Consider the following 18,412-nt stretch of genomic DNA (forward strand, 5'->3'; position numbering starts at 1 on the left):
GAATTCACTTTCATCCTTCCTATTTTCATGTCAGCATCTGCTGGATTCAGCTACTTATTTTATACAGACACCATTTCCTTTTTTCTTCTATTATTTGTTGCTTGTCAAAATAATCCACTTCTATTTCATATCCATGAACAATAAGGCAATATTGGTTAAAAAAAATCTGCAAATTTTGTAAATTGCATGATAGTTTGTCAGAAAATTAACACTGTACAGCTATCTTCACTATTTCTCTCTGCAAAGACACAGCAGAGACCTTAGACCCTTTACTCACTCAAGAACATGTTTTGAAGAAAGTTGAACCTTATAGAAAAAACTCTAGGATTATATGGCATTGTAACTTAACACACCTAGGTTATTCAGACTCATAGCTTGTTACAGAGGTCAAATACGAATATCAAAATTTTCAACCATTTTTTCAAAGTTGCCTGCATGCAGTAGCCATACTCACTGAAGACAAATGGTTCAGTTCTGGGTAACCTGATTTATTATCTTGAGTATTTTTTGAAGCAACAACTTCATATTTCCATATTTCAATTTTTATGTGCATTTCATATATCATATTGCAAAAAAAAATAACAAAAGTGCACTTTTTGTCATCTTCCTGTCCAGATAGTATATAATCATATACATGGTGTTTCAATAGCTTCAACAAATACAACATCCTTATAATATTTAGCAACATGAATCATGCCTACATAGCTTCTCTACAAATACTCTTTCTACTGAAAGAACATTGGCAATCCCAACAGTACTCCCTACTATGATATGCAATATACATTCCTTCTGAATCTCCCCATGGTACAACCATAAGAACAATGGGAAATTTAATGTGTTTGAATGATGTCTACTTTGAGTATCCCAAAGTGTTAAAACAGTACAGAAAAATTCATCAATACATAAGATGTTTTGCCTTCTGGCCTGTTTTTAAAAGGAAAAGGAAAGACTGAATATAAAAAATGTAAGAAGGCTTTTCCTTTATAAAGAATTCTTATGGAATTAAATACCAGGGAGTTTTGTTATCACTAGGGCAAATTGTTCAAAAACTATGGCATGCTTAGCTGTAGAGGAGAAGGAATAAAAAAATACAATTTTTTTGTCATTAATCACACTGAAATTAATTTAGATGATATGGGTTATCACAAATACTGACTTCCTCTAAGCTGAAAGTTTATTCATTCCAATATTGAAGCTACATGAATAAAGCCTGTGTAAATAACACATTTTGTAATTCAAAGTAACATGGATTTCCCTAAAGCTTAGGAGGTTGGCCAGTAAATAGACTAATATATTCTGTCACTTATTACCTGTAATAATTTAAACAGATAGCAAAACTCAATACTGGATAACACTAGGGTAAGACTATGACCCTGATCAAACATTTGTCAGCCTTTCTAAAAGATGACATGTGTTTGAATAGTCAAGTGTATGCACTGCAGCTCTCAATAAGATGCATGACAGAAGTGGAAGATGATGTACTCCTGACAAATACTAGACCATTTTAAAGTGACTGAACTAAATTATGTTTTATATAGATAGATATATAGATAAATACATATAAACATAAATATAAATATATAAAATCTTATGTGAACCTAATAATTTTCTGATAATAAGAAGAACTTGTTTGCCAAAAAATAAACCAAGACTCTCTTGCTCCCGCAACATTAAGTCAAATAGGTAATTATTATACCATTAACTATTTGACAGTACAATAATTTGATCTGCAAACTACTAATGCAAATAAGCAACAGTTTGTTGCTTCAAACACAATACAATCAGAATGCAAATAAAAATTTGGTTTCTTTATTCTACTTTCAAAACATCATTAAAGAATTAACAAGAAGAAGTATATATCTGTAATTCTAGAATGCCTACAGTGACGAGCATATAATAACTTTAACAAAACATCTAATAAGCTTTCCACTGTTCAGAAGTAATTTTTAAAGTGGTCTCTTAGACTACTCATCCACACTTTCAAAAACCTGTATACAGTAGTCGTGGTATCAAAGCTCTATTAAGCTCAAATTCATTTTGACTCTTTTGCATTTATTATAGCAGCCTGTTTTATAACATTGCAGTTTGCTTTGAAATTATTAATACACTGGTTGAGTGTAAATTCTCACTAAAAAAAGTAATTTTCTATCTATATACCCATTCAAGAAGTGTCCTACTTCTTGAATGGGTAAGTAAGTAAATTTACTTGTAAGTAAATGGGTACCTAATCCTCAAAATTGTTGACAGCCTTCCCCCAGCATTTAAGTAGTTAATAATGAATTTGTGTTTCTCACTGGTATTCTTATATGGATTGACAGTATCAATACTTACTTGAGCTTCTCAGCAAAATTTTCACTAAGAGACAATCATGGTGTAGCAATGTTTCCAAAAGCAAGCTCAAATTACAGTATGGCTGGGATAAGAGCAGCCTCAGTAGACCTTGGGCTGCCATTTCTCTGGTTGACGGAGTCCTTTCAAAATGTAAGATAATAAGAGAAAGAATAATATAGTTAATTTATCTGTGAAATCAATATCTTTAAATTGCATATGTAACACTAACTCCCTTAAGTGTCAACTCCTCCCAGATCACTCTGAAAATACTTTCATGCTTCCTTACTTTAAAGCAGCTCAGAGAAGGAATTACACTTAATTTCAACTAGTTAAAAGCAAACTGACATTTGTTAGTTTGCCACAGTTACATCTGATACAAAACAACTGTGTTGTTTATCTCTTTTATGAAACTGTATTTATCTTGTTCAACCAGGCAAAAAGGAGGTTTTTTTTATCTTGCAGTTGAATAAATGTAAGGTTATTATTTTTGTTTACTATTGCAGTAATTGTTGAGTAAGAGATCTGAAGTGTCTGTCCTTGATGAAGCATATAAAGCTCTTAAGTAAAAGGCAATGAAAATACTCCAAGGGGTTGCAAAATTTCACTTTAGGTTGTTCAATTTTTATGTGTCCTGAAAGATCCACAAGAAATATTAGACTGGTTGAGTTACTGCTTTGCCAGCAGCGAGAAGTGAGAAGGTGTAGTACAAATTTATTAGCTTTTAAAAATATTGCACTTTATTTTCTGTTTGCAGTTTATTTTCTGTTTGTGATTCCAATGTTCTAAAAAACTGAGGTTTCCAAATACTATTCCAGGGCTTACTCTGAACACAGCCAGTGACCCGACACCAATCACTAAACTCACATTATGGTTAAACAACTAACAAACAAACTCATCTATCCTGCCAAATGTTTACCGCCTGTTGTATTTAGTATTCTTGAAACATTTTCAAAAATAAGTTTTCAAAATTGTATTGTGGATAGGTTTTTTTCCTTTAATGTCTAAGTTTTTATTAGTTTGAAGGTTCTTTTAAAATTAAATTTTAATTTATGTTTAGCCACTCTATTTATTTTTTTGGCTCCAAGTTTATACAATAGTTGGTAACACTGAAACTTTATGCACCTCATAGATAAACTTTTAAGCACATGAATTTTACATGCGTGATTTTAAGTACTTGATACGGACTGATGCATTGACTAGGCAGGTATAAATATCATCTGCCAGTATGCAAAAAACATCTTCAACATCAGTCGAAACCTTCTTCAAAAGAAGGTTTTCAATCTGACATTTTCCAGTCAGACTAGAGAAGTATTTATATGTCTCTGCTAAAACACTTTATGTGCCATTTACACATAACTTTTGTGACAGAACTAAAATAGTCTCATGTGGTTGTTCTAACAGAGGGGTACCTCTCCATTAAGTTGCATACTTTTACAACCTCTGACTTAGCCAAATGTGCCACCACTCAGCTATGCTTGAATACACATATGAGAAAAATAGACTGCACAAGCACTTCACTATTGAGTCAAAGCTGCTATTTATACAATATATTCAATACAAATCTACAAGTCCTGGAAAAGAAAATGTCATCTGATACGCTCCTCTAGCTTAGGCCCTCATACGTCTATGTTTCCATTACCAGAAAAAGCAGTATGCCACCTATCTCACAGGGCAGCCTTGGAGTCACTGAAGGAAACCATAGCACCCATCTTCCAGCAGGGCCTTACATCCCACTATTATGAAAAAACTCCACTGCAATGGTCATTTTAGTAAAGGAAGATTTTAGACACCTCAGCCTTTGCACTTTTAATATTAAAGGAAATACCTCTAACTTCATAAGCAATGTCTGTGCCAGAAAACCTGATGTACAGCTTTTTGGATTTTCATCTGGTACTTTATATGTTTTGCTGATAGTGTAGCACTGACTCTACAATTACATTTGCACATTAGCACATACTAGATTGTATTAATATTTATCAGAAATATATACACATATACATTTAAATATTGATAGAACTTGCAGTCAAAGTAAATTCTCCATATTTAAAATGAATACTGTATTTAAACATTAGGACTTTGCACTCCTAAAAGAATTATTCTAATTTCTGTATGTTCAAGATTAGTTTTATATATATATAATCTATATAGTAGATATAATATATTCTTATCAGTATATATAATCTAATCAGTAGTTAGTAATTAAAATTAAAACAGTTACTATATTCGGACTAGAATTAATCCTATGGCTGGCAGCAAACTCAACTCTTCACTAATTCAGTTAAAAAAATTGGGCCAGTTTAATTTTTTTCTCTTCCTTTAATGTCATGTTATCCTATCTAACAAGGCCACTCATTGACTTCAAAAGATAAGTGACAAGTTGGGTCAATTAGATTTATGAAGAATAGTATTTTAAATTCCTATAAAAATAAATTACATTTTTAGAGTATCTGAATTGAATAAAAAAAGCTGTCTGTCATTGACCAGATGGGAAGTTATCATGTTGTAATATACACCAGTTCTTGGCTCCTTAAGCATCTTGCAAATTGAAATGTACAATGGTGTGACTCACTTGGAGGAAAAATAAAATATAGCAGACATTCCCTACAGCCATGAAGCTAGCACCAATAAATGCGCTGAGAACTTTTGTAATGTGCATATGGAGAGACATATGTTCTCTCACCCTCATAGCTCAGTACTAGTGAAAATAAGACTAGCCTCATAAAAAGTGACAAAAGGTGAAGTACATATAAATATCACACATATAAATGTCCTGTTTTGTACAGTAGAAGAAAAAAACCCCAACTTTGATTTGCAAATGGTATAATTATAATTATAATTATAAACCCCAAGTGAGGCAAAGAATGAATCACAATTACCACTAAGGAATCACAATTACCACTAAAAGAATATAAATTATCAGTAATTATTTATTTTGATAACCAACTATATTATTTTGGTTTGTATTCAAGATAGAAAGAAAGAAAGAAAACCTCATGTGCTAAGTTCAAGATGTTATAAGGCAAGCAGATATGCTAATTCATGGCAACAACCTTGACATTGATGCTGGAGTCAAATTGATAAAATTAAACAGACCGTAGCCATTTTCAGCAATGAAAAATAATGTAGGAAATCAGTTTACATAGTAAACAAATTAATTTCAAGAACTAGCAACTTATTTTTTTTTTACATAGCAAGCTTGGGGAGACTAATATCTAAGTATGACAGGTTAGAGTCATCAGCTAAAAATCAGGTGGCCACAGTTTAGTGGTATAAAATGGCATGTGCTTCCAATTTTTTTATACATGGTAAACACAAATTTTAATTCGATATAAGATGTAAAATCAGAAAACAATCCATGAATTGATGAAAGATGTTCTAAAATAGTTTTCTGCAATGAAAATTGAAACACCTCAGAATTATTCATTAGATACAGAGTCCTCCACTTTTTTTTTTTTTTTCTGAGCAGCTGAAAGGTGTGCTGTTAAAAGGGAACATTAAATATTTTACCAATATAATTCACTCATTATCACCAGGACAGTATATAAGACTCTCTCTATTTATGGACTTTTCTCACAAAGGCACACTGACTGTATCTTCTCAGAAATATACCTGTTTTTGTACTTTGCAGTTTCCTATTTGGCGACTGAGGAGTTCTGTATTTTAGTACCTTTCTTCCATGCAAATTAAGTGCATACTAGCTCTGGAATAGTTTTCTGTTATTTATTCAAATCTATCTTAATTTCACCTCAGAAAACATACATAATTATCTTAGAAAAGATAAAAAGTGATACAGAAAAGTTAAGCTTTTGCTTTTCACCATTCAATAATCTCCAAAAAATTCAACTATGATCAACCAGCATATTGTTCAATGAGTTATTTATGTACCAATTTTTTTTAAAAACAGCAATCCTAAACAGAAGGGCATACATCCTTTATCTCTCCTTTAATTATAAGGCCCTTAGAACAGCTACTGTGCTGAACTTCTGTATTGTCAAGAACTATATAATCTTTAATTAAAGCCAGAAAACCTTACAGATAATTCAAATATCAAACATAATTAACAGACTAGCAAAATACAGTGCTTTCAGTGCAATTTTTCTTCATACTCTCAAAGATTAGAGAAATCTGTAATGAATTTAAAAATGCTGCTATGTCTTAAAAATCAGAATAATAATTAGACATTTATTCAGATATACTCTTCAAAATGTAACAATATTTGACTAATCCTGACTATCTGGTGATTCATTTACAACAATCAACTTTTGATACTCACTTCAGAAAGAAAAAACAGGATGATGGTATGCAAAACAACCAGTGTAATGGATGATAAAAGACTTCTGAAAAATCTTGAGGAAGATGTTCATCAGAATTATCCAGAAATGTCCTGGAAGAAACCAAATACTGAGTTACATGGGAGACTGAAAATCCCCTTGGATCACTACTACTAAGTATATATATCTATATATCCATATCTATCTATCTATCTATATGTATATGTATATCTATATCTATATATCTATATGAAAAGAAGACAGAAAATACCTTATGAAAAATACTATTCATATATGTATGCAAACACATAATTGCAAACCTATATACTGTAAAAAATAGAATTCTGTATTTTATTTACCTTCACTCTTTGTAACTCAGCATCTAATAACTGTTATTCAGGTTTTCTTCTTATTTTTATTCCTATGTAACATATTTTCAAACTATGTTTGAAAATGCATTAAAGAAGCAAATTTCTCTTCAGTCATTCATTTCTATATCTCTTCCTGAATAACAAAAATGCATAGTATTTTCAATACTTTCACAATAATGATATGTAAAGTGTCCTTTGAAATTATACTGACATGCAAGCATATATAGACTTTGGATTAAACTGGACAAAAATTTGAACCAGAAGCTTTGGAATGTCACTGGCTTGAGAGAAATGGAATACTGGGTTTTTTTCAAATATAAAGGACTAAAGAAGAACTAGATTGTTACTAGCTGTCATTTTTTCAATACTTCACTTATTCAAATGGTATGAGAAGCAAAATCTGTGGATACTAAAAATGAAAAATTTTATAAACTAACTATATGATAGGAATATAGATATGTGTGAGAACAGGATTGTCTAATCTAATATTTGCCTTTAATTATTGTTTAGTAATAAACTATTAGTATTTGTACAAGTCTCTAGCAGCCACTAGGATTTAATCATGTGTGATAGTATGGATGCCACTTGGCCTCTTCTCTTTTTTTTCCTCATTTACACTTTTACAATTCCAGCAGAGAGGAATTCCAGCCTGTTACATCCTCCATTAAATATAAACAATTATCACTGCACAAGCACCTTACTTTTCATTTTACTTGACTGTAAATTTTTTATCTTTCATCTCAAGTAATTCAGAACTATAACTATATGTCTATTAGACGCAGATGAAAGAAGAAAGAGAATTATACTTTTTCAACAAGAAAGGTAAAGGTGTAAAGTTTCTGAACCTCTCTAAAAGACAGACCGTTTTATTTGGAAACCACACTTACTAATAAAAAAATAATAGAAAGAATTTGCTACAGATATCTAGAGGATGTTAACTAAGAAAAATCTGAGAAGTTTTAGTACAGTGAATTTGTGCTCTTTGTGAATTCATGAAAACCTGAAGATTAAAGATAAAGCTACAATTCTAATATAGCCAAAAGAAGAACCCTACCTTAAAAAGAATTATGTTAAGGACAGTAGTTTCAATATTATGAAAGTAAAAGGAAATCTTATTGTCTCTTATCCACTGAAATATTTTTTTCTGTATATAGCAAAGTATAGAGCAAACATCCTACACAAAAGTGTGATAAGTATATTTTGGTTAGAAATCTCTTAAAAAAAAAAAAAAAAGACCACATCTTGTCTACTGGTTGTGTAAGAACTGTTTGAGAGAATTCTGGACTAAAGCAGCTTGTTAAATATGATTTATTAGCTGTATCCTAAGGAGAAGCACAGGGCAGATTTTTGTATTTTGACTTATTTGCCTATACCAAAATCTCTACAGAAATTTTTGAAGTGAGACAGAGATAATCTGAGGATTTTAAATATTGTTTAAATATTAGAATAGCTGCAAATGCTATTAAAAAATCAAGTGTCTAATGATAATATAGTAATTTTCATGACATCATTTCTTAATGTCCACTGCTGGCTAGCTAATTCTTGCCAGGAAACCCCAACTCTCTGCCAGACTGTTCTGGCAGCTTCTGTTCAACTATTCTTCTGACAGAAGTAATAATAGCTAGTAGGACATTTGTTTTTGGTTCAAATTATGCTAAAGCAGCTGCCTATTATCTCAAAGCAGTGGAGAGCAGATTTAATACCACAGCAAGATTTAAAGTTATAGTGGTTTTATTCTTCAGTAGAATATGACAAGGTGAGAATTGATCCTCTAAACCTGAGTGCAGGTGTGAAGAAACAAGATGCCAACAAGATGCATCCTAACGATATTTCCTTGTAGTATTTGTATGATTTCTCTCTGTATAAGGAATAAACATTACTAAAAAGCAACTTCATGAGTTATAACTCATATATTAAAGAGAAATGTTTTCAGTCTTTAAATACGAATGACATTGAATTTATGACAATAGAGAGCAATTTTGCCAATAGACTCTCTAAATGCCTCTCAACATTTAAATAAGTTGCCTGACTTCTTGCTGAGAAAATAAGATGTAACAACTCATAGTATGAAATCACAGAAACATGCATCCACCTTACTCTTTATCTTCTTCCTTTACAGACAATCATTACCTACTCAATACAAAAGACTAAAGAATACCAGAACAAGTGCAAGAATAGATCTGCTCCAGAGCAAACCTCAACCTGAGGCAGAAGACAGTCTCTACTTTGAGGCCCAGATAATTCACTCCTCTACAAACTAATGAGTCAAGAATGGCATTGGAGTCTTCTGTGTATTCATCACAGGCAGCACTGAAACTGTGTGACCCACTACATGAAATCCCACTAACAATCTTGTCAGTGAGTAAGACTAAGATGATTGGAAATTCAGAAGTATGAAAATCCTTATTTCAGAGGTTTGAGTAAGCAGCAAGAAAACAGCAACACTCAGTGGATTTGGGGAGCACATTCTAGAGACTCATTGTTCACAGGTCCTTTGACAGCATGGACAAAAGTGGACACAGAACAGTTGCTGAGGACATTTTCAGGTGACACTAAACTGGGGGAACGGTTTAGTGAACAGTAACACAGCAGCTGAGTGCCTACACATGGATGACTGGGCCAACAGAAATTCACAGAGTCGACTGAGGTGAAGAGCAACTGTTTAGCTACAGAATTACAATAGATAACCTAGGCTGGGAATTGACTTGTCTGAGTGCCACCCTACCCAACCACAAACCTGCGGTTTATGGGCAGCAGAATGCTGGAGACAAGGCAACAGTATATTATCACTAGAAAAAATTCAAATCACACTCAACTGGGCTTCATTAGGAGGAACACAGCAACTAAAACAAAGATAGTAATTCATCTGCTTGTCAACAGTTTAAGCCTTACCTAGAATATTTTGTCCAGCTTTTGCGCCTACAGTTCAAGGAGGATGTGAGGAAACTGCAGAAGACTAAACTGAATCACCTGTAAGAAATATTTGAGGCCCATAGACTCCTTTACTCTGCTGAAAAGGTGGCTAAAGTGTCAATTCATCTAATGGCAGCCTACAACCACCCAAAAAGTAATTACAAAGACAACACTGACCCGACTTTTGTCAGTGGGGGCTGATGTGATATAGCAAATTATAGCCAGCAGCTTTGAGGGTTCACACTAGATATGAGGTAATATTTTGCACTAAGGCAGCTGTAGAGCAGGCTTAATAAAAAATTGTAAAACTTCAGTTCCTGGAGTGTGACTGACTCAGCTGACACATGCCATGTTGGACTGCTCTTGGTGATCTGCTTTCAGAAGGAGGAGGCTAGATTAGACAACATCCAGCAGTCCTTTCCAATTAACATTTCCATTATGCTAAAGATACTTCAGGAAAGCCATAGAAGGGTGAAGAAAAAAGAAGCACATTAAAACAAGTATTAAACCTTACCACCCAAGATTCATAGGTGAATTTCAAACCGGATCTAAGTAACTTTGTCATGCAGAAAAGAAACTCTAGATCACAAAATCAGGAATGAGAAAACAGAATCATCTAATTTGAAGTTACGGATATTAGTAATTTTTCAGCATCATTATGGTTTTGCTCAATTTCCACAAAATAATTAAGAAATTTGAATAATTTTAGTTCCCTTTAGCAACAGAGAATACAGCCTCTCTAGTAAGTTGGAAATAAGCCAGTCATATTATTACACAACTCCTGGAAAACAATGTTTCATCACTGCCACTTTTATGATCACACAGAAATTTCCCGAAAAGTCTAAGGATTAATTGATTTCTAGTCTTCTAAGGGAAAATTTACAGTACCAAAATATAGCATGATAGATTTAAAAGAAAAGAAGATTTCACTTCTACTTAATTTTCCCAAAGGTTTGAAAGATATAGAGGAAATATAACAGATGGAAATTGTGATTATACAATGTAATTTCAAAGAGAATTGATGAAAGATTAGTATTCCTTTAAAATCAGGCATAACTTTTAAATTTATTATTGATAGACTCTTAATGTCTATCAATGCATAGCCCAGTAAGCAATAGACCTAGGTACTATACCTAAAATTCACTGTATCAAGGTGTTTCCAGTTGAATATAGTCATTTAAGCTGAGTGACCAAGCCACTTTTTAATTTGTACTTTGGACACTGGGCTAGGTTTCCCGACAAATATTGGCTGCATTTACATATAGAATATAAAAAAATTGTTTTGATAAGGGGGTGTGACAGATTGTGAAAACACAAGTTCTGAGTAGAAGTTCATTAAAAATATCCAATTTTACTTACTTTAAAACACACATCATCTATATGGAAACGATCTTCTGTGTTAATATTATTTTTGTAAGATTATAACAAAATACGACGATTTTTCATATTCTTTTTAAACAAAGCTGCCATATTTTGGTGGTGATTTGCAGAGTACTTTTTAATGTACTAGTAAATTAAATGAGCTGCTATATTCTGCACATGTCAAGTTTTTTATCTCCAGATAAGCAACTTCAGGTAATGAAATTCACATTCCTAACTATAGTGAAAGCTATATGACCAAGTTGTTTACCTGCAGCATTTTACATAAAATAAAAACCAAGCTTTTCATTAGCACTTCGTTCTGAAACTGTGAGTTTTCCAGAAAGCACACATTTTTTGAAATGCTATGTATACATAAATATCTAAACAATATTGATCAGTGGAGGAGACTAGAATTGATAAAAGGAATAAATAATTTATCTGTACATTTATATTGGTCTATCATTTTAAGGGCTTTCATAAAAGAAAGATGAAATACCAAAACTGACACTAGAAGCAGTTACAGCTATTGCAATGTCTTTTTCTGCCTCCGTTCCTACTGCCACAGCAGGACTACCTATCTGTTCCTGAGTCACCTAAATTGCTATCTATTCATAAGCCTGTGTTATATAACATGAAACATCCAGTTATAATCCATTTTTGCATGTTCTTTAGAGCCCACAAACATTAAAATAAGCCCACACATGACAAAAAAAAATTAGTTAAAGAAGCTTATATGGAGGAGGTCTCCACCCTAGTATTTCCTAGAATTTTCTTACTTTGAATAATAAAATAAAAGCCAGTTGAATAGAATGTAGCTTCATTAGTTTGGGCTTTTGTTGTCCCTCTTTTTTATTTTGTGATCTCACTTTGTATTGTCTCTTACACCAAATTTACAGAAGAATTTTATCAACAAAAGACTCAGACCCAATTTCACTGCAAATTACATGTCCATTTTCTACAGCTGTGACTTGTGAAGACATGATTTTATAAGTAAGGGCATTCTATATTCTTATTCTTTTAACTATATTTGTTGAATACTGGTCATATAATGAGATGATCATTTCAGTAAATTATCTTTACATTCCAGTATTTCTAGAAACATTATCAGATGACAACATAACATTCTGATTTAGCTGGAAGCCTAAAGTAGATAAATCTGAACTAGTAATATGATTTTTTTTCAATAGATGATTGACTAAGTCCTTGAAAACCTCGCCAAAGTATTTGGTACCATAGTAATAAATGTTTTCAGATTGGTAAGACCATAAAAGAAATATGACCTAACTGGAAAAATAAATTGAAAATTTGGGACAGTAATAATTAATGACATTCTGCTGGATTTGTCACAGAACTAATCAACCCAGACATTCACTATGGTCAATTTTACTAACAGAAAAAAAAATAAAAATGTACAGCACAGGAATTTGATCCAAAGCTAATAAAATCTCAGCCAATATAACTGGGCTTTAGGTAAGATCATAAAAATAAATATGGGATATAATTGAGAAATAGTCAAAGACTAATAAAATTTGTCAATACTATGCATTGCATTTGATTTTAACACAAAAATTCACCTTGTGGATCTACTTATGTAAACTCAAGAAGCAATTTTATCTCAAATTGAATATTTATTTCATACTTACTCATACAAATTCTTCAGTGGTGAAGTTAAAATAGCCAGCACAGAGATCAGACTATTGCAGTGGCTATGTATTTTATAGATCTTGAGATCTCTGTCTTTGTGTGGATTCAGAAACTCCTGCACAGAACTACAAATCGACCAGAGCATATCTTCAGTGGACATCAAAATTGCTGCAATATCAATTCTGTAGGCAAAAACCCCCCCCAAGAATAACATTACTTAAGACATCTTGATAGTGGTAAGTTCCAATTAAGCAGACATTGTCTCTGACAGGATAAAATACCAAAACCATAGCATGGGCTTTAAAATCTCCTCTTCAGTCATACAGGAAGTCTCCACCCACTACTGTGTAAAAAATCAACTATTTCACAGAAATGTTGTTAATGAAACTAGTAAAAAGAAGACTTAAAAGTTTGCAAATGTCATTTTTCAAAGGTCAATGTCATTAGGCATGAATTATTTACTTTCTAAACTACAAGTAAATATATATAAACTTTGTTTTTCTTATACTTAAAATGTACATTCAAATCCTGATGTGGCAAAAAAATAGGAAGAGAAGAACTTAATCTTCAATTTGCCAAACTAATTCCATGCAACATCATACAATGTGAGTAATCTGTTGCCTGTTGATACTGGCTGGCAGTGCATCACACGTCATTGGCCTGAACAGCAGTAAAAAGTTTTTTCTTGTTCAGTAGTTTGAAGTAAATTCATATAGAATTGACTACTATGACATTTAAGTAATACTTTCATATTTCAGGGAACTTCTTCCCCAAAAGAATTTCCAGGCAAGTTTTCAGGAAACCTCTCTGTACCAAAACTCTGTACCAAAAATATAGAAGAGCCTGATTACAGTAAGTTATTACAGGAAAAGAGCACACAAATAGGTATGTAGAATAAAACTTCATTTTTTTCCTACCCATTTCAAGAATAGGATCTTGTGCAAGTTATTTGAGATTTCACAACAATACTTTTCATAATAAAACTTTAGATGACAGCACATAACTCTTCACTCACACAGAACATGTACCTGCTTAGTGCCTTTAACTCTCTAAAATGACAAACTCTTTTAAGTCTGCATAGTGGTGCAATGCATTTATTTTAATGCTGTGCAATAGGACAAAAGACAATGGTCAGAAACTGGTGCACCAGAAATTCCACCTGAATATAAGGAAGAACTTCCTCACTGTGTGGGTGACTAAGCACTGGAACAGAGTGCCCAGGCAGGTTGTGGATTCCCCCTCACTGGAGGCATCTAAGAGCTGTCTGGACTTGGCCTTGTGCCCTGTGCTCTGGGACAACCCTGCTTGAGCAGGGAGGTTGGACCACATAATCCACTGCAGTCCCTTCCAATGTCACCCATTCTGTAATTCTTTGTGATTCTGTTAGGAGAAAATACATCTATTTATTCAGTAAAACATGACATTGGATAGTAAAGACAAAGGTAGGGTAAACTTCCACTTGAAGGCATCTGCTTCAGTATTTCTCAAAAAGACCCTCCTCTCGGGCAAAATGTAAGACTTGCAACAAGAAAAGCTTCCTATTTTTTATTTCCTAAAATGACAGAAAGCCATTTCTCCTCTCTCTTTCTACACCACTGGCAAATTCTGACAAATCTTTTGACGTGACCTTGTAGTTCTTTCACTTGAAAAGTCATATTAAAACACAATTCCACCGGAACGCATTAAATTTTCTTAATGAATCAACAACTTGATTTCTAATCCTGACATTGCCAATTATGTCCACATTTTTTACGTGCATCACTAATCCTCAATGCACTTTCATTGTGAGGCTTTCAAACCAATCCATTTTGGAGAGTTGAAAGAGGCCTTTGATTCTGCCCAGTTTACAATATTATTACTAAATATACTTAAATATACAAAATACATTTTATTAAAATAAACATCAAAATGCATAGATTTGGTCTATTCCCTCTGCCATGTTCAATAACATTGAAATTTGAATCAAAGCTGTGAGTAACAGAAAAGGAACATTTACTTCTTTTATCCATCAAAACGGTTCATTAAATATACAACCATTACCTGATTTGTGGTGTTCTTTTGTAACTGGGACACACCTGACAATATCTGGATGACAGAATATCCAAAGATCGCTCTAGCACATCTGTAAGAATCTCCTGGGCTGTCTTAGGAGGCAGAGTAGTCCATAGATCATGGTGAAGAGCACAGCAGAAGTAATGCCACATCTGGACAGAGAATGAGCATCTTTCCCCCTATCAAAACCAGCACACATTACATAACAAAACCACTCCTTCCAAAATGTCAATTTAACTCCTATAGGTATAATTAATTCAATCTGAAAGGAAATAGCTAAAGAGTTCCAGGAATATGATGGCTAAAACTAGTCTTTGAAAAGATGTGAGACATCTTTATTTGCAAGGAAATATGCTGCATTTCAGTCACAATATTACAGTTCTGCCACAAAATAAAACCATAGCATTTGAACTCTTACATCCTACATAAGATATCCTTATATAACCTCAAAATCCATAGTTAGAAGTTTCATTTTAAAACATAGACAGTATTCTGTATGCAGTAGAATAAGTTGGATAAAACTAACAGGGCAGTTTCTTTGTCTGCAAAGAAAATAATTATTTAAATTACTTAAGCATATGCATTTACCCAGATTCAGAAATTCAGAAATTCATAACCATGATTATAAAACCTTGGTTATATATAACAGATATGCGAGAAAAGAAAAATTGAACTATTAAACCAACGATAAGAGATAACCAGATTTTTCTACTATGATATTTTTTTCTCCTTGAAATTTGAATGCATTGAAACCAAACATTTTCTGGCAAAGAATCAGCATTGGCATTAATATTTCACTGTCCAAAAATATCTGTCCCATTAAGACACAGAAAAAAATACAGAGGAGTCAAAATCACAGGAGTTAATCCATATTATTTATAAAAAGTTCACAGAAAAACTCACATTTAAACATTTCAACTAATACCGATTCAGCACGTGAATATTTATCATGAAGCTTTTTGAGAACAGAGACTTCTATCTTCAGTTCTCATATCCCAAAGGAACTGAGAAATATTTTAAGAATTTGTTGATATTTTAGAATTATTAGAAATATAAAATAACCCCAGAATTTTTAAAACACTTACAGAGTTTGGTAGGCATTCTTTATAAACAAAAATCAAAAAATAATCTGGCTTCTCTTTAAATACATTAGCATAAGCATTAGCAGATTATTGGAAGTTGTCACTATTTGCTTTTTCTCTGACATAATATTTTAACTGAATTTTAGATTAAAAAGTGGCCAAAATTATGAAAAAGAACAAAAGAAACAAGCTTGTTGACAAATTTCACTTTTTAGCTTTGTAATTATAAACACAATTTTTTTCATGTTTTCCACTCTGGTTTATTTAAGTAATAGCTCTTTCCCCCTTTTTTAGTATTGTACCTCCACTGCAGAAACAACAATATCACTGAAGATTTAAATGAGATTCACACCTTTTCTGACCTGTGTTTCTATTTGTTGCCATTTTTAGACAACTCTACTGATAAACATCTGCTATTTTTGCAGGCTTCATGTAATAAAAACAGATGTGACCTTTTTTTTAGCTTATATATGAGGAAACAAGCAGCTGTGTTTTATTACATAAGCCACTCAGTATTATCTCTGAACAGACAATTCTTTATTCTTTGACTGTTGGAAAACATAAGTTCCCACAGCCATAGCAGATGTCTGCTACACTAAGAGCTTCATTCAAAAACATAATCTGGAGACCTGGCCCAGTGGCACACTCTTCGTGCTGAGTTTATATGTTGGAAGAAGCCACCTCTCACTGCTGGAAGTTTCGGCAGGGAATTGTCTCTGTAACAAGCAATATATCTTAATCCAATCTCTTCCATTTAGGATGTCTACAAGAGGTTAATTGAAGTAGCATCTGCTCAGCAGCATGCCTCCTGAAGGAACTCAGAGCAGATCACGGTCCACCCTTGGGCCATCTCCCATGGCCCAGTAAAAAGAGAAGTGATGATGTAAAATTACATACTTTTCACCTCAAATCCTGCAAACATACAGAGCTGAGACACCAGTTTTCCTCATTCTTTCCTACACACATCGGTTCTGTTCAGTAACAATAAAAGTGTTAAGCTACTCCATATTCTTTCTCGTCAGACAACTATTTCTCCGTGGTGAAGTTACATTGAAGTTACATTGGTGAAGTCACCAATAATGAAGACCCAGCACCATAGGCACTACAGACAATGAAGATCATATCATGATTCAGCAGCTGCCAAAAGCCACTGCATTTCTTATCTCATTATCTATCATTCAAACAAAATTGAAATGTTTATTTACTTGTCTTTGAGGGATGGACATTTTGATAAATTACTCTGTGCTCTGCGTGCCTTGTCCACCACAGATTTTGTCACTGACTGAGCAGCTTCTGATATTTCATCTGCAGATTACATGTATCAGATGGAATTTTGTCTCATGAAAGAATTCTAGAAAATGCTTAGCAGAACACACTAATTGTCCCACACAGAAAATTATGCAATGGAAGGATAAGACTTTGTCTCCAAGAGATCTCAGTTATTATTGAATAAAAACCCATGCACAATTTCACTCTGAAATAAAGTGAAAATAATTTCAAACATTGTATGTTAACCTATGTTTGTATTTAGCTAGGATGAAGGAAAAAATCCAATACATGAAAATAATTTTGTTAATTTTTTTTTAATGGAATCATTAGGATTATAGCTATAGATAGACCTGTGACTTCAAGATGCAAGTGAAATGGCACAGGTTATTTCAGAAATACATTGTTGAATGCTGTAGGTAATTATATTGGCCACCTTTCTTTGTTATACCCTTTACTCACAAGAAGTAAAAAGGGGAAGCAATTGAAAATAAAAATCAAAGAATCAGATAAAAAATTTATCAGAAAAGGATCCATATGTCACACTTTCTGAGAGAAGTGTAAATTCTTAGAGATTAAGATGATGGTGTCCTGTTTACTGAGCTCTGTATAAATGTCTTGACACACAATAAATATTTTATGAAGTAAATGACACAAACACTTCATGGTAACAATCTATCTCCTCTTTAAATTACTATGTTTTCCTACATCATTTCTGGAAATTGCCTGCAATAGTAGATATTTCAAAATAGTATATTCCAGTAGTCCTTGTGTAAAAACAATGCTGATCTCATGCTTCTGACTAGTCAGAGAGCTGGCAATCACTAGAACACATTTTGTAAAAGGGACCCATAGTAAACTTAACCTCACACCTCGTAAAAAGCTTTGTAGTCATCCCAGTAGTGGCTCTCAGCATCCTGTAAAATACTTGTAGCACAAACTCTGATGCAGTAGTTCGTAACTTGAAATTGGAGAATGTTGATGAATTCCTGATATTTTTGGACAGGCACTAGGAACAGAGGTCTGTTCAGAGAGAATGATTAAAGAGACAATGACTGAAAGGCTGTGCACTAGGATGTAACAATCCCTAGCACTGCAAATAGTTTTGATTAGTGGGTAT

The 18,412-nt window shown here is 33.0% G+C and overlaps 1 protein-coding gene across 7 annotated transcripts in view; it reads right to left on the reverse strand.

Annotated features, from left to right (window-relative positions):
- KIAA0825 (KIAA0825 ortholog) overlaps positions 1-18,412 on the reverse strand; it is a 237,522-nt gene that overhangs the window by 133,817 nt on the left and 85,293 nt on the right. For all 7 annotated transcript variants that reach the window (XM_015652513.3, XM_015652514.3, XM_015652516.2 and 4 more), the window contains 5 exons: positions 18,165-18,315; positions 14,933-15,123; positions 12,892-13,074; positions 6,605-6,715; positions 2,332-2,471 (listed from right to left, as the gene is read on the reverse strand). In XM_015652513.3, coding sequence (XP_015507999.1) covers positions 2,332-2,471; positions 6,605-6,715; positions 12,892-13,074; positions 14,933-15,123; positions 18,165-18,315 — 776 coding nt within the window. The remainder of the gene's footprint in view (positions 1-2,331; positions 2,472-6,604; positions 6,716-12,891; positions 13,075-14,932; positions 15,124-18,164; positions 18,316-18,412) is intronic.

The sequence above is a fragment of the Parus major genome, chromosome Z, assembly GCF_001522545.3.
Source record: "Parus major isolate Abel chromosome Z, Parus_major1.1, whole genome shotgun sequence".
In the NCBI taxonomy this organism is placed as follows: domain Eukaryota; kingdom Metazoa; phylum Chordata; class Aves; order Passeriformes; family Paridae; genus Parus; species Parus major.